The sequence below is a fragment of the Camelus dromedarius genome, chromosome 14 (genome assembly GCF_036321535.1).
Source record: "Camelus dromedarius isolate mCamDro1 chromosome 14, mCamDro1.pat, whole genome shotgun sequence".
NCBI lineage: Eukaryota > Metazoa > Chordata > Mammalia > Artiodactyla > Camelidae > Camelus > Camelus dromedarius.
In genome coordinates, this window is record NC_087449.1 from 31,927,883 (window position 1) to 31,942,715 (window position 14,833).

Here is a 14,833-nt window from a genome sequence, read left to right on the forward strand (position 1 = left end):
CAAGGCTCTGCAAGAAAGCCCCCGAGTGAGACGATACAGGGACTTTAGAGAGCCATTCATAACCGGAGGACTGGTTTTAAAATAGTTAAAAAAAGATTTTTTTTTCCTCCAGAAGTCTTTTCTTTCCTATTTCTTTGACATGAAGGAAACATTTGGGGACAAGAATTAGAGACCCAGCTTTTTGAGCAAAGAGCAACCCTAGGATTTATCACAGATGAGGAAACAGAGGGTCAGAGTGGAGTGGTGACTTCCCCAAGTCTCCCAATGATTGGAGCTGAGCTTGAGTCAGTCTCCAGCTCCCGGCCCAGTGCTGTTTCCTCTCCATCTCACCCTGTTCAGTTAGCTTTCATGGTTGTAAAAGTGCTGCCCCTGCCTGTTTTTAACGGGCTGCCAAGTGGGCCTCCTCTGCCATCACGTGTGTGGACCCCGGCAGCGGCTTTCCCTCCTGCCCATCCAGGGCTCTCCTTGGCCCCCACTGGCCTCTGCCCCAGGGAGAGAACAGATGCTTATCATAATTGTGGCCCTTCCTCCAGCAATTAAGGGACATGAGAGGAAACGTGTATGTTACTATTTATCAATTAAGCATGAGCAAGTGCCCAAGAGAGCAAATGGAGAATAAATCTGTCATCTGTACCTTGCATTACAAATCAATTGGCCCACCCCCCACCTTCCATTGGAAATCTACAGCGATTTCCAGTATTTTTTGTGAACTCAAGAAATTTTTGTCCCCCAAGGAGGGGATGTGCCCTTTTCCTGGGAATTGACTTGGTCTATTGGTCCAACAGAAACCTCTCTGCCTCTTGAGTTAGCTCAGCCCTCCCCATGGCAGGAGGAAGAAGCAGAAGCAGCTCAGGCTCACGTCACCTCCTGGGTTAGGGCGATGAGAAGGGCACTTGGGGGGACAAGGAGCTAAGGGTCGTTGACCTGGCCTTAAAGTCTTGCAAGGCCATCCTCCCACCTGCCTCCCTGTCTAGAGGTTTGGAGCCTTGTACAGAGAGCACTGCTGTGTTCCAAGGAAGGGTGGATGGACAGGCGGTGAACATGGGCTTCAGCAGGGCTTAGAGGAGGGCTGGAAGCCCGGGTTGTCAGGCAGCCCTCACATCACGTCCCAGTGGAGCCTCTGCCCCGCCCAGCTTGCGGACTTGGGCAGGCAGCTGAGTGACCGTGCAGATGCTGCTGGGATTTGTCTGTTCCCTGGGCAGACACTTCCTGCGCCTGCCCCACGGTGCTGGAGGCGAGGCTCTGGCCTACTTCCAGGAGCCCATGAGACAGCTCCAGAGTATCTCTGTCCCCAGCAGGCCCCGAGGGTGTGTGCATGGCATGTGTTTGCAGTCCCATATTTGAGCCTTTATTTTTCTTCTGTCTCACACCTGAGGGCTTCAGCCTTCTCAGTGTGGACCCTTTTACCTTGGTCATTGTACACCTTCCTTCCCTGGCGGAGGAGGCCCAGACTGCCTCATCTCAGCATCACCCCAATGACAGAAGGAGGGAAGTACTCCCAGGCCCTTTCTGGATCTCTGGGCAGCCCTACTCTCCTGAGTCCTGATACACAGCAGGGTTAGGGGAACCCAAGGGGGAGCTTCCGGCCAGAACTGGTGGTCAACACTGGGCTACCTGGAGAGGAAGCAGTTCCCGACCCCCATGGCTGCTCCAGCAGAGTTAGATGGGGGACTTCCAAGACCTGGGGAGTCTCCTGGCATCTCAAATCCCGGGAGCCCCCAAACCAGACAGCCACAGTGGCAGGTCTTCTTGTGTCGTCTCAGTCCTGTCACCAGGCTCGAGAAATAACCCAAACCCCAAAATGGGAAGACGCAAACCAGCCAAGTGATTCAGAACTTGGGAACTCGGGGGTGGGTGCAGAGCTGGGAGAAATCAAGAAATCAAAGCAGCTGAGACCCAGGGCTCTTAGCAGCCCCAGGCAGAGGGAAACAGCAGATGCCAAATGCAGCTTCATGGACAGCAAGTACCGCAGGCTTATGCGGCCCTCCCGCGAGCACCCCGACCCCATACACAAACACCAGTCTGATGCTGACAGTGAGAACTTGCGCCCCATTTCTCACCCCCTCATTCCAGAAGTGATTTGGGGTTCACTGTCGGGTCAGTAGCTCCCCACTCAGCCATCCCCACAGCACAGTCAGGGCTGGGGGCCCCTCGGCAGCGTTAGGGTGGGGGTCCCTGTCACAGGTGCCAAGCTTTCAGGAAGGCTTTCCTCTCCAAGCCAGGGGCCAGTGCGTAGTCCTGAGGCATGGGGTTCTAGAATCAAATATCCCCCCGGCCCCTAGCTGTACTTTTCTCTTTTCATATTGCAGCTGAAATAACTTCAGTCTCAAACAAATCACTTTTAATGGGTTTTCATAGTGGGTATGCCAAACATTCACGCTGGAAACCCCTGGCACCCAGTCCTCACCTTCTCTGTAGTAATCCCACCAGCGTGCACACTTGTATCAGGCTTTAGGGGGCAGGTTCTCATTCAGTGTCCTGCTCACCCTCTCCTAGAGGCCTTCTCCTTCACCCCTGTCAGAAGGTGGCATTTCACATGGTGGAAGAAGACAGGGAATCGGGTCCTGAGTGTTCCTCCTGTTCTGCCGCAATGGCTCCGGCAGGTACTCAGACCCATGGAGACAGCAGTGCTGGGCGATGGTTCCTCTCCTCTGGTGAAGCACCCATGCTGACCCACGCCAGCTGGGGCTGATTGCCAAGCCACTCCCTCGGTCCCCCCAGCCAACAGGCAACGAGAGTGGTCTCTGGGGAAGCCCAAAGTGACCCTAAATGGTCAGATGGGGAGCTGGGCAGGCAGGTGCATCCCCTTCTATCCCCCAGCTCCAGGAAGCAGCCACTCAGCTCATGTCTTACGTCTCTTTCAGCCTCCGGGAGGAGTTCCTGGGACACAGCCACTGTTGCCCAATTCCATGGACCCCACGCGACAACAAGGTGGAGAGGGCAGGGCGGGCTGCCAGGGCGGGGGATGTTGGGGAGGGCTCCTCCTCCCCTACTGTTTGCCTCCGCCTCCTGCCACTCACCCCTCTCTCATGCAGGGCATCCCAACATGGGAGGATCAATGCAGAGAATGAACCCTCCCCGAGGCATGGGGCCCATGGGGCCCGGCCCACAGGTAACTGACTGCCTGCCTGCCTGTCTGTCTGTCTGTCTCCCTGGCCATCAGTGTGCACCCGCTTTCTCTCCTCTTTCCAAGTCTGTCAGTCTTTCCTCATTGTGCAGCTCGCAGAAGTGAGGGGAGAAGGCATGACCATGGCTGTAGCTGCCCTTTCTGCCCATGGATGGCCCCACACACAGCCAGGAGCAGCCCCGCAGCAGGCAGAGTCGAGGGGACCCCCACACACACCCAAGGAGCTGGGGAAGAGGGGCATCTGGGAGCCTTCCGTGGGGAGGATTTGAGGAATTTGGAAGGCAGGGGTCTGAGTGCCCGAGCAGTGATATTAGTCCCCAAAGCTTCCTCCCACCTGGGTGGTGGGGGTGACTTGAGTTGGCTTATTGGTCAGTTTGTTGTGACCCAAAGGCAGGATATTACACTATTCTGTCTGCAACTTACTGTTTGTCTGACCTTGGACAAATCACTTTGACCTCTGTGGGCCCCAGTAAGCCCCGGTGACCCCACCTGTCCGGTGAGAGGTGATTCTCAGTGGTACCACCCCAGCCAAGAGGCGGCCTGGCATTTGCCGTTTTCGTGTACCAGGCTTCTGCCTAAGATTTCTTCTGACCAGAGGGGCTCCACTGCCAAAACGGACAGTTCAGGAGAGCCTCTGGGAGAAACTCTCTGAAGTGCTCTGTCTCCCTCGTTACAATTCCAACACAGTGCTGGCTCCTTGCGACCCAGCTCTGTACCCCACAGGTCCCGAGTCCCGCCAGACCACTGGGCACGGGTCTGACAGGCCGCTCCTGTTCCCGAACCTTCTCGCAGTTGGCTGCCACTCTTCTGAGTGTGTGAACTTGGCTCCGTGTCCTGCAGTAGCTGTGGCGAGTTTGCCATGCTCTGCTCTCCTTGGGAATTCTCTAGAACCTGACTGTCTAGAAGAAGCCAGAAGTCTGAATACGGAGAGGGACATTTCACAGTGAGAGTGGGAGGATTTTGTTCCAGGGTGTTCCTTCCCTTCTTTTCTGCCCCGCCTGGAAGCCTGCTTGTCTCTCCCACCCCTGCTTGAGGGTGTTAGGATTCTCTGGGCCCTGCACAGGTTTCCGGTTCCCGGGGGGTGGAGCAGTGCCCTGCTCACACAGGCATGCTTCCCTTTTGTAGGAAGAGGTGTCTGCCCACACCCCACAGTCCTCCGCTCTGTCGGAATTATGTTTACAGCACACCCAGCCCACTGCTTTCTTCTCGGTGATGGCTGCAACATCTGTGGTGTTGAAAGATTTTAGGGAGGTCCTTGTCTTTTGTTGGCCCCATAATCCTAAAAGGAAGCAAGCCCACAGCAATTGCAGCTCCAGTTTTCTTGTTTTCTTTTCTTTCCTCAAATCCCCCAAAGCTTGTGTTTTCACCAGCTCCTTTTAAGCCACTGGAGTGGCCCCTTCCTGCCAGGCGGCTGGCTTGAGCTGACCTCTGCAGGAACCTGGGGGAGGGACAACAGGGGCTGAAAGCACTGTTCCCTTTCCTGAGTCAGAAACTTTCAGATTCCTCGGCTGCACACTAGAGATACTCTTAGAGTAGAAATCAGTGGTGGCCTTGGGCTTCCAGAATGCCCTGGGGAGTCTGGGAGATACAGGATGATGGAAGACTTCACCACCCACCCCTCTGGATTCTTAGAGACTTAGCAGCTTCATCTGTAACATGGGAAGAAGACCAGTATCTGCCAGGGTTGCTGAAAGGAGGAGGCTTGAGTTCTTGGCTGATGCTTGGCACAGAGTGGCCTCTTAGTAAGCAGTTTGTGTTTTCCAACTCGGGGGCTTAAAATCAATGTTCAGGACTCGAGCTGCTTGGGTTTGGTGATTGCTTCAAGTTTCTTTTTTCTGGCAAAGGCCATTAACAGCTTGTTAAGCCTGTAGTAATACTGAGGTTCCAGAAGCTGGGAATGGATATTATCAGACGGACTGAGAGCAGTGTGTTCCAGAAGTTTAGGACTTCCTTCTGGCTTAGCAGGAGTCGAGTCATGTCCATGTCCCTGACCAGCAGTCTGGCACACCCTCGTGGCACATTTTAAAGACGTGGGAGTCCTGAAGGCTGAGATCTTGTGGGAAAGGGCCTCCTGGGCCGAGTGTGGCCTCCCCAGTAGGCACAAGGGTGGAGCTCTCTCACAAGCCCTGAGAGGCAGGAGAGGCTAGCCTGGGGGTGAGGCCAGCTGGCCATCCCCACCCCTGTCAGCCTCAAGGGCTCTGAAAGCATCTCTCCTGCCCCCCCCAACCCAGTTTTATTGAGATATAATTGACATACAACACTTTGTAAGTTTAGGGTGTACAGCATAATGGTTTGACTTACAAACATACTGAAATGATTACCCAAGTAAGTTTTAGTGAGCTTACATCCTCTCATACAGATACAAAATTAGTGAAATAGAAAAATTTTTTTTCCCTGTGATGAGAACTCTTAGGATTTACTCTCTTTAACAGCTTTCGTATTCAACACACAGCAGTGTTAATCATATTTATCACGCTGTACGTTATGTCCCTAGTACTTACTCATCTTGTGATTGGAAGTTTACCTTTTGACTGCTTTCCTCTAATCCTCCAGCCCCCTGCACCCCTCTCCCCCCTGGCCACCTCTGGTAACCACAAATCTGATCTCTTTTTCCATGAGTTTGTTTTTGAAGTATAATTGACCTACGACAGTATGTTAGTTTCTGTTACACAACACAGTGATTGGATATTTCTGTACATTTCAAAATGATCACCACAGTACGTCTAGTTGTTATGATGTGTCACCAAAGATATTACATAGTTATTGACTGTGTTCCCCGCACTGTACGTTTCATACCTGTGACTCATTTATTTTGCAAATGGAAGTTTCTACCTCTTGATCTCTTCACCTGTTTCTCTCTTCTCCCAACCTCCTCCCCTTTGGCAACCACCTGTTTGTTCTCTGTAACTGTTTCTGTTTTCTTAGGTTTGTTCATTTGTTTAATTCTTTAGGTTCCACATATGGGTGAAAATTACACAGTATTTGTCCGTCTTTATTTCACTTATTTCACTTAGCAGAATACCCTCAAGGCCCATTCATCTTGTCACAAACAACATGATTCCTTCTTTTTTATGGCTGAGCAATATTCCTGTATGTGTGTGTGTGTGTACACGTACACCACATTTTCTTCATCCATTCATCTATTGATGGACACTTAGGTTATTCCCATATCTTGGCTATTGTGGAAAATGCTGCAGTGAACGTAGGGGTTTTTGTAATTAGTGTTTTTGGTTCATTCCTAAAGTGCTTTTCCCATGCCACCTATACCCCTCTGGGTAGGGTGCAGTATTAAATTGCAGAGCCAGATCTTCAGAGCAGTCCAGATGCCTGCATCAGCCCCTCACTGGGGGCAGAAAGGCCTTGCCTTGAGTGAGCCTGGGCCTGAGCAGGATTGGGGTGTGGGATGGATCACAGGTTCTGGGGTCAGCCAGGGAGTAGGCATTGCAGAGCCTAGAAGTTTTGGACCTTCAGGCTCCCCCTACCCCCCACCCCCAGCTCTTTCTCTCTGTCCACTGAGGGTGCTGCCCTGGTCACTCCCAGTGGACAGGAGAAGGATGAGCTTAGAGTGCTGGGAAACTGTTCTGGCCACGGCTCAGCCACATTTGGCCTCCCGTCCTGCATCTGCAAGATAGGTGACTGGGTGATGACCTCATAGGGCTCACGGTGGGGCTGCAAAAAACAGTGGCTGTGAGACACAGACCTCAGCACCAGGCACTGTAGGGTGTTCCACGGATCCCATCCCCTCCCTAGAACCTGGGCTCAGGGGGAGCCCTGTCCCTACTGTGCCTGGGCCATTAGGAAAGGTGACCAAGCCCCTTCAGGCAGTCTTCAGTAAGCACAACTGCGTGCTCAGTGCTGTGCTGAGACAAGACACAGTGGTAGGAACCTTCCGCCTGTTATTGCAAATAAGTGGGGAATAAGATTGCTAATAGTGGGCCCACTCTGGAACTTTCTGAACAAAGAATAGTTGCAGTGTGGTCTTGGGGCTACTTGATTTCAAAACTGAATGGAGTGACATCGTAGTTTTTGAGGTTGTGTTGCATTTTAGCCTCAATGTCACAAAGGATCCAGCAGTTCTTTTCAGAGTCACAAAGGAACCCTCAGTGCCTGAGGTGGGTATTACTCTGTTCTGGTGAAATGGCCAGTGCTGAAAAGGAGGCAATAGACCCACTTAATTGTGTCCTCTCCTTAAAGAATCATGCATATGCCCGTGTCAGGTGGAAACTTTTGGTTAAGTTTTTCAAAAGCGAATCCTGTTAGGATGAGGCTGAAACTGCCCAGGCTCCTCAGGCTCACGCGGCAAGAACACACCGCGCGCAGGGGCTGCAGCCCGACAGACCCTGCAGATGCCGTGTCCCGCGCTTCTGCCATTCTGGTTGTGGGGGAGCCAGCCTGGCCTGGGATCCGGTGCTGCCCTGGCTTATCTGCATTTGAGAACGTCTGGTGAAGGGTGAACCCACAATCTCTAGACAGTCCTGTGCCGTCAGAAGAAACCACCTCCCCCCGCTGATCCAGGACAGTCCAAGCTCAGTGCCCCTGAGCAGAGGCCCCAGAAGGAAATGGATCGTGAGCCTGGCCAGAGCACCAGGGCCTGGGTGAGGACAGAATGGGGCCACTTGAGGCCCTTCCCATGGTGGCCCTTCAGAGGCCTCCCGGTGGGACTGCCCAGGCTGCCACGTGGCTAGTCCCCTACCCGACAGCTTGGAGTCCCCTTTGACAGACCCACCCTAAAGACTGATCTTCTGGGCCCAGGCAGCATTGAGAAGGAGCCCCTGTGTTGAGGGGTTTCCAGGGAGCAGAGGGAGGCCTCAGCCCCTGCCGGCTGTGCTGTGCTTTCCCACGTCACCACAGAACCTGCCCAGAACATGGAACTGAGACCGAGAGTGTGAGCCTGACCCTTTATAGCTCCTGACTATGAATCAGACCCCTCTGCCCAGGGTGTTGGGCAAGTCAGGACACGGTAGGGGTGTGGGAAGATAGACACACACACCCCTGGATGTGGCTGGCCCCAGGGCTGCACTGAGAACTCCTCCCGTGTCTCTAACTGCCCCGTCACTGCAGGGCAGTGCTGACAGCAGAGGAAGGGGGAGAGTCTGGCTGTGGTCACAGCCCAGAACCCAGTGCTGTGGGCAGGCAGGCGCTGGGAGAAGAGACAACCATTTCTGCTGAGTCTGTGAAGCATGCTTCCAAGCCCTCCTGTCCTCTGAAAAGGCTGCTGTCTCTGATTTGAAAACTTCCCTCTGAAACCTTTCAATCCTACTTTCACCCCTGATTTACTGTGTGGCCTTGGGCAAGTCTTTGGCCTCTCTGGGCCTCTAGCTTGATCTATGAAGTGGAGACATGTGAGTGGCCCTTGGAATCTGGGTCACTGCAGTGGGGAGGATCTGGTGGTCCTGCTGCCTCTTGGGGAATGGCCGTGCTGGCTGTGGGCAGGCTCCCAAGGGTGGGGTAGGGTTAGGGACAGCAGATGGTGCACCCGAAGCCTCCCCCGAGGGTCTGCATGCCCAGACGTCTTTCAGGGGCGAGCACCCTGCATGTCTGCTCCCCACCCCACTCTGTGTGCTGCCGCATCCTAGGCTCCCGCCAGCCCCCAGGCCAGCCTTCCACCCTGGCCTCTCCTGGGTGTGAGAGGTAGCCGGATGCAGCTGCAACCCCTGAAAGAGATCTCATTCTGTATCTGGAAGACCTTTCTGATTGGCCGGGAGTGGGCTGCTCGGGGAGGTGGAGAGCTTCCTGTTCGGAAAGAGCGGAAGTGAGGCTGAGGTTTGTACAGGGGATTTAGTAACTGCACGTGGGCTTAGAAAGGGCCCTTTAAGACCTGAGGTTCTGTGATAGTCAAGGCAGCATTAAGGGCTTTGGTGTCCGCCCTGATAACATCCCACGTTGGTACACACCTTCATGGGCTGACAGTGCTTCAGAGCCATCATTTCACTTGATCCTCACACAGGCCCTTAAGACTCGGGGCTCTTTGTCCCTGTTTCATGGACAAGGTAGCAAAGCAGAGGGGTTGCAGCTCTGAAACTGTGTGCATAGCTTCTGAGCCTCAGTGTTTTAATCTTTAAAGTGGGTATAGTAATGGGGGTGTTGTGGTGGTTAAATGTAGATGATACAAAGCCCATACCACAGCCTGACATGGAGTAAGCACTGCTGTGTGGTCTGCCCTGTCACCAGCAGTGGCTGAGCCGGGGCAAGCTCTCTGTGTTCTGACCTCAGATCTGGGGCTCTGCTCACCACCCAAGGCATCCATCTATAGAGAGGGCCTGGCCTCGCACATCCCCAGAGCCTGCCACTGTTTCCATGAGGGCAGATGCACGTCTTCCGGCCCAGGGACTCGGCCCTGAGCAGGCACAGGGGACGTTTCCACACGTGCCAGCTCCCTGAGGAGCCCTCCAAGGCCGCCCTCCCCTGCCTCCCCCCACTCCGGGCCTTGCTCTTTGCCAGCCAGCCTGGTGCTCTGCTGTTGTTGTCCACGCCATCTGGGCATCTTCTAGACTCCAAGCCCCTTTCTGGGTGACCAAGCAGAAGAGGTGGCCCCTGGCTGAAGGACCTGCCACCAGCCTGATGGTGGCTCTGAGTTTGTCACTTCTGGCTGTTGAGCCTCCTGTGTGTCCCCTCTCCCATCTGCCTCCTCCCACCTCCTCCCTGCCGCCCACATGTGTGGTGTAGTGTGTGCAGACCCTGAGGCTCACAGATCTAGGTTTAAACCCCAGCTGAGGCATTCGCTGACTGTGACCTTGGGGAAATCTTTCTCCTCTCAGACCCTCAGTCTCCTCTTCTGTACAATGGGAATAATACTAGCTTTATGGCATTGTTACAAGGTTCAAACCAGAGACTATGCAAAATGTGTTATGTGTTCAGTAAAAAACAGCTAATGCTGATTGTTCCTTTGCATTAAAATTCCACCAACCTGCTCCTTTCAGATTCTCCTACAAAGGTGAAGTGAAGCTCAAGCTACAACCAGGCTTGTTTTACTTTTCATTCACTTCTTCACTCCTTCGTTGATAATTCAGCACCCAGTCTTTGCCGGCTTGTGTGTGGGGTGACACGGGCTATGAAGATCATTTAGATAGACCTCCCACCTTCCAGAGGTACTCAGAGCCCAGTGGAAGAGATGGACATGTGGCCACAATCATAAGCCAGTGTGTTCCAGGCTGTGGGGAGAGGACATTATAAGGCACTATGGAAGTAGTTGTGATGGAGCAGTTAACCCCAGGGGGTGGGCAGAGAAGGCTTCACAGAGGAGGTACTGTTTGAGTTGGGTATTGGAAGATATGTAGGAGTCTGCTGAGTGCAGAAGGGAAGATTTATCCCTGTAAAGAAAATACCTCTGGAAGAGGGGAGTCCACGAGCGGCAGCAACAGGAGATGAGCCAGGTGAAAAGAATGCCTGGTCCAGGCGCTCTTGTGACCCACCCCACTGCCTTGGTGGGTTGTATCGAGCTGAGCTGGGACTCTTGCAAGTTTCCAAGCTCTGTGTAGACTCTTCTCTTAAACAGAAGGGTGCTTCCCCTGAGCAGAGAGTGAGCTTTCCTCCTCCTCCTCCATCAGTGTGCCTGGTGAGGGCCCCACGTGAATCAAATGACTTGACCCTGGGGTGGGTTTGGGGGATAACCCAGACCTGGAGCGGGGTGGGCTCTGTACATGCTGGACCCCTTCCACATTCAGACCCAACCCCTGCCTGCAACCTGCCGGCAGTTCCTTCTTCCCCAGAGTTTCTAAGGTGGGTGGTAGTCACGAGCCGGTTCTGTTATGGAGCCTGTTCCCCTTTCCTGCCTGAGGCCAAGGTGCAGGTGCATCATGAGCGCCATGCTGGAGCCCCTATGATTTTGAGAGACCCATCCTGCAGCCCCTGAAGATGCATTTAAAGCTGTGACTGTCCCTCTGTGCTGGCTTATCATCATGGTCCTGTCATTGGTTCTCACCCCCCCCAATTTTTGTTAATGAATGTATTACTTTCTCATCAGATTCTTTTCACAGACTAACCCTCTTGCTTATGTTCTGTTTGTTTTTCCTCCCTCCTCCTCTCTCTGGTTCCCCTTCTCCTTCTCATAGACTGACCCTTGGTTATCGTTGCAGAGTTACGGCAGCGGCATGAGACCACCACCCAACTCCCTCGGCCCCGCCATGCCCGGGATTAACATGTAAGGCAAAAACGACCCTGTTGGTGGCTCAGAGTCCACGCCACACTGGTGATGAGACCTCTCATGCCTCATGTAGTGCTTATCCGTGCCAGGCACAATTCCGAGCTTGCTGCAGGGATTCACTCACCAAATCTTCATAATAACCCTGGTGAGGTGCTTATTATCCCCCATGGACAGATGAAGTAACTGAGGCACAGAGAGCCTCACGCAGCGCTAAGTGGCAGGGTCAAGATTTGAACCTCTGTACGTTGATCACTGTTCCAGTGTTTCAGTGATTTAGCCCCTTTGTGATGGTGGATCCCTGTAAGAATCTGTGTGTTCCCTTCTTAGGAAAATGCACATGCGGAGGAAATGTGATTATTCTTCACAAGTTTTATATATAATTTGCAGGAGTTTGTAGATTTCTGCGCATGGAACTATGCGTTATTACCCAGAACAGCCCTAGGACTGTCCTTATCAGTGGTTTCAGCCCTCTTGTTCTGCCCCTGGCACAACCCCCTTAGTGGTTATGGCACCTTTTTCATTGTCCCCATCTCTCTCTCCCTCTCTCAGGGGCCCGGGAGCTGGCAGACCCTGGCCCAATCCTAACAGTGCTAACTCAGTGAGTACCCAGGTTGGGGGTTGCTGTTTGCTAGAGATGGGGTTCTAGGGTACAGGGTGGTTCCCGTCCCCAGTTTGGCCATGTCATGGGGAGTGGAAGGCAGCAAGATTCTGCCTGATGCCTCCAAGGAGAAGCCTACCTGTCAGGGGAGACTTGGGGCCATCAGGGGCTCTGCCGTCTGCTCTGCGGAAGCTTAGGGGTGAGCTGGGAGCCGCGCTCGGAGCACCGTCCACGTTGAGCTCCTGCCGATCTCTTCCCGGCAGGCCTGGCTTCCAGCGCTCCAGTGAAAGATCTGGGAAGGGGCTCAGCGCACACAGTTCTGGGTGGGAGGCCGGGGCGTGGGGCCAAGCTCTCACTTTCCTGTCCTCGAACAGGAGGGTCTTCTGTGCCCATAGGCCCCTAAGGCTCCCTGCCAAGGCTCTTGGAATCAGTTCAGTATAGGAACTGGACTTTGTTCATATCCCTGACCTTCCTAGAAACACTCTCCAGGTGGCTCAGTGTCTTTCCCATCAAGGGTGGGGTTGTGTCCCCAGGAGGATTTGGAAGGCAAAGGGCATGCCTGTTGGAGGTGGGGTTTCTGATACGTGGCTTCCCCACCTCTTGTTTCTAGATTCCATACTCCTCCTCATCACCCGGTACCTACGTGGTAAGTGTGTGCGGGTCTGGGGCACCGTGGGTCCAGCCCCATGTACCTGAGTGTTCAAGAGAGCTGCTTGGGGCCTCCATCTCTTTCTTTTCAAAACCCAATCTGAGCACAGATTCCAAATTGTGCTAGAACTTGCTGTCAGTGTTCAGGTACCTTCTGGGGGCCCAGAAGTCTCCAAACAAGACCCAGAGTTGGGATCCCTATGTGGGGGACTGACCCCCCAGTAGCCTGTTGGCTTCCACCACAGGCCCTGGTTCCATCAGTTGTCATGCTTGTGAGCACATGTGCATGCCCACAGCTGCCTCTTGGTTTAAAGAAAGGAAAGGGGGCCTCCACGTCCCCCAAGCCTTAAACACCTGGGCCCTGCATGAACACTGGAGGTTTAGCAAGAGCTGAATGCTGGTCTGGGCCCTGGGTGAGTACTGGCTTCTGACGTGGCTGGAGCTCTGTGACCTCTCCCCATGTTTGTCGTTACTGTTGGTTTCTGATGTCAGTTTTTATCTCACCTTCAGGGACCCCCTGGTGGTGGCGGCCCCCCAGGAACACCTATCATGCCTAGTCCTGCAGGTAAGAGGGCTGGGATAGCGGGTGCTGCTGGGGGAGCAGGGAGTCCTGGAGGGGTCCAGGTGCGGAGTCGGGGCTTGGCAGCCACTCTTCCTGGGCAGTGTGTCTCCCACCTGGCATCTTGGATTCAGGGATTTAGGAGGCATGAGGCCTCTGGTGCCACCAGCCTGCCATGTGGCCTCAGCTGGGTCACTCCTCATCTCCGGTTAAAGGGCAGGGCCAAACAAGATGGGGAATGAGGGGCCTCACCATTCTCAGCTTCCACTGGTCAGAGAGAATCCTGGTCTGGTTGTCATTTCTCTAGATTACTGAAAGGGGGCTTTTGGTTTCTGGCATCCTGGGGCTAGGACTCTACAGCATGGTGCCTCTGGAATGTCCAGGGCTCTTGGCTTCTGCTCCTCTGTATCAGAGATCCCTCCTCCCCTTTTCTTTAATCAGAAGATGGCATGTGTGCACACACATGGGTGTGTGCACGCATACACACACAGACAGCATCACAATTGTGTTTCTTTCCCAGCTAAGAATAGCATACCACCAACTAGAAGGAATCCAATATAAAGTCTTGACTCGCCCCAGAAATAACAAGTGAGGGGTGGTTGGATTCCTGCCCAAGAAATACGGTGCCTGCTCCTGCTATAAACATGTTAGCTGATTTCCTAAGGAGACTTTCCTGGCTAATTGGGGAGACAGGGGTCCCTCTCTCCCTCCCCCTCCTCAGCTCCCCATAACAGGGAGGCTGCTCAGCTGCAGGGGTGGAGCTGGCTGCGACCGTGATACTCTGGCTCCCGCTCCGGCTCCCTCTTTCTGCTGCTGCATTTTTATGAGCTGCATGACCTACATTCAGACTAGGTCACATTAAACCACTCCATATGTTAATGCGTCTCCAGCCCCATCCCTGCCTCTTCCTCCTGCCCCATCAGCTTGGCAGGGTGGCCCCTGGGTAATTTGTGGTGTTTCTCTTTCCCGATTTGATTAAAACTGCTGGGTGGGTTGGAGGAGAGCACAGGTGGTGGTCTGGCTGCCCCAGCGTTGTCCCAGGCAGCGTCTGGGGACCAGATTTGGTTTGGGGTTGGGGAGACGAGAATTTGAACCAATAAATCCCCTTTGCTGTGTCCACGCTGCTGTCCAGGCACCCTGAAACCCCTAGTTTCAGGGTTGAGTGGTTTTCACAGCTGAATTTTCTGTGATTAAAAACTTTGTGAATCTTCATTAAATACAAATTAACCAGAAAATGGTGGTACTTAGAGGAAATTTTAGGTGATAAAATACAAAAGAATGAGTTCAAGTGCCATGAGTTTGTTTTAATTAAGAAATGAATTAATCACCCCGACTTGCGGGTTTCCACTGTTCTACAGATTCAACAAATTCCAGTGACAACATCTACACAATGATTAATCCGGTGCCGCCTGGAGGCAGCCGGTCCAACGTAAGTCTGCTTTCTAATAATTTACATATCAGATACCATAACAAATCATAATTAACTTCATCAGCTGAGGGGAAAGCAAGTTTAATTGATTTCAGCCATTTGTTACCAAAGATGAATAAAATAAACTGTCAGAAAAGTGATTAACTCTTGGGCAACTTGGTTCCCATTTCATAGCTGGCAGGGGGCGGGAGAGAAGGAGATGGAGTGATTCCCACCCCTCTGGTCAGAGGCAGGCACCTAGCCTCACTTGGGGACCCCCCCCTCCGGCCCCGGGGGTGTTGGTGAGGAAGAGCACCGGCTGCGGGTGGGTCTGGGCTGGTCCCTGCTCG

At 53.4% G+C, this 14,833-nt stretch overlaps 1 protein-coding gene across 2 annotated transcripts in view; it reads left to right on the plus strand.

The window, feature by feature from the left end:
• SSBP3 (single stranded DNA binding protein 3) overlaps window positions 1-14,833 on the plus strand; it is a 157,665-nt gene that overhangs the window by 133,078 nt on the left and 9,754 nt on the right. For both annotated transcript variants that reach the window (XM_064493554.1, XM_064493555.1), the window contains 7 exons: window positions 2,865-2,931; window positions 3,036-3,112; window positions 11,203-11,267; window positions 11,820-11,868; window positions 12,479-12,514; window positions 13,027-13,081; window positions 14,434-14,504. In XM_064493554.1, coding sequence (XP_064349624.1) covers window positions 2,865-2,931; window positions 3,036-3,112; window positions 11,203-11,267; window positions 11,820-11,868; window positions 12,479-12,514; window positions 13,027-13,081; window positions 14,434-14,504 — 420 coding nt within the window. The remainder of the gene's footprint in view (window positions 1-2,864; window positions 2,932-3,035; window positions 3,113-11,202; window positions 11,268-11,819; window positions 11,869-12,478; window positions 12,515-13,026; window positions 13,082-14,433; window positions 14,505-14,833) is intronic.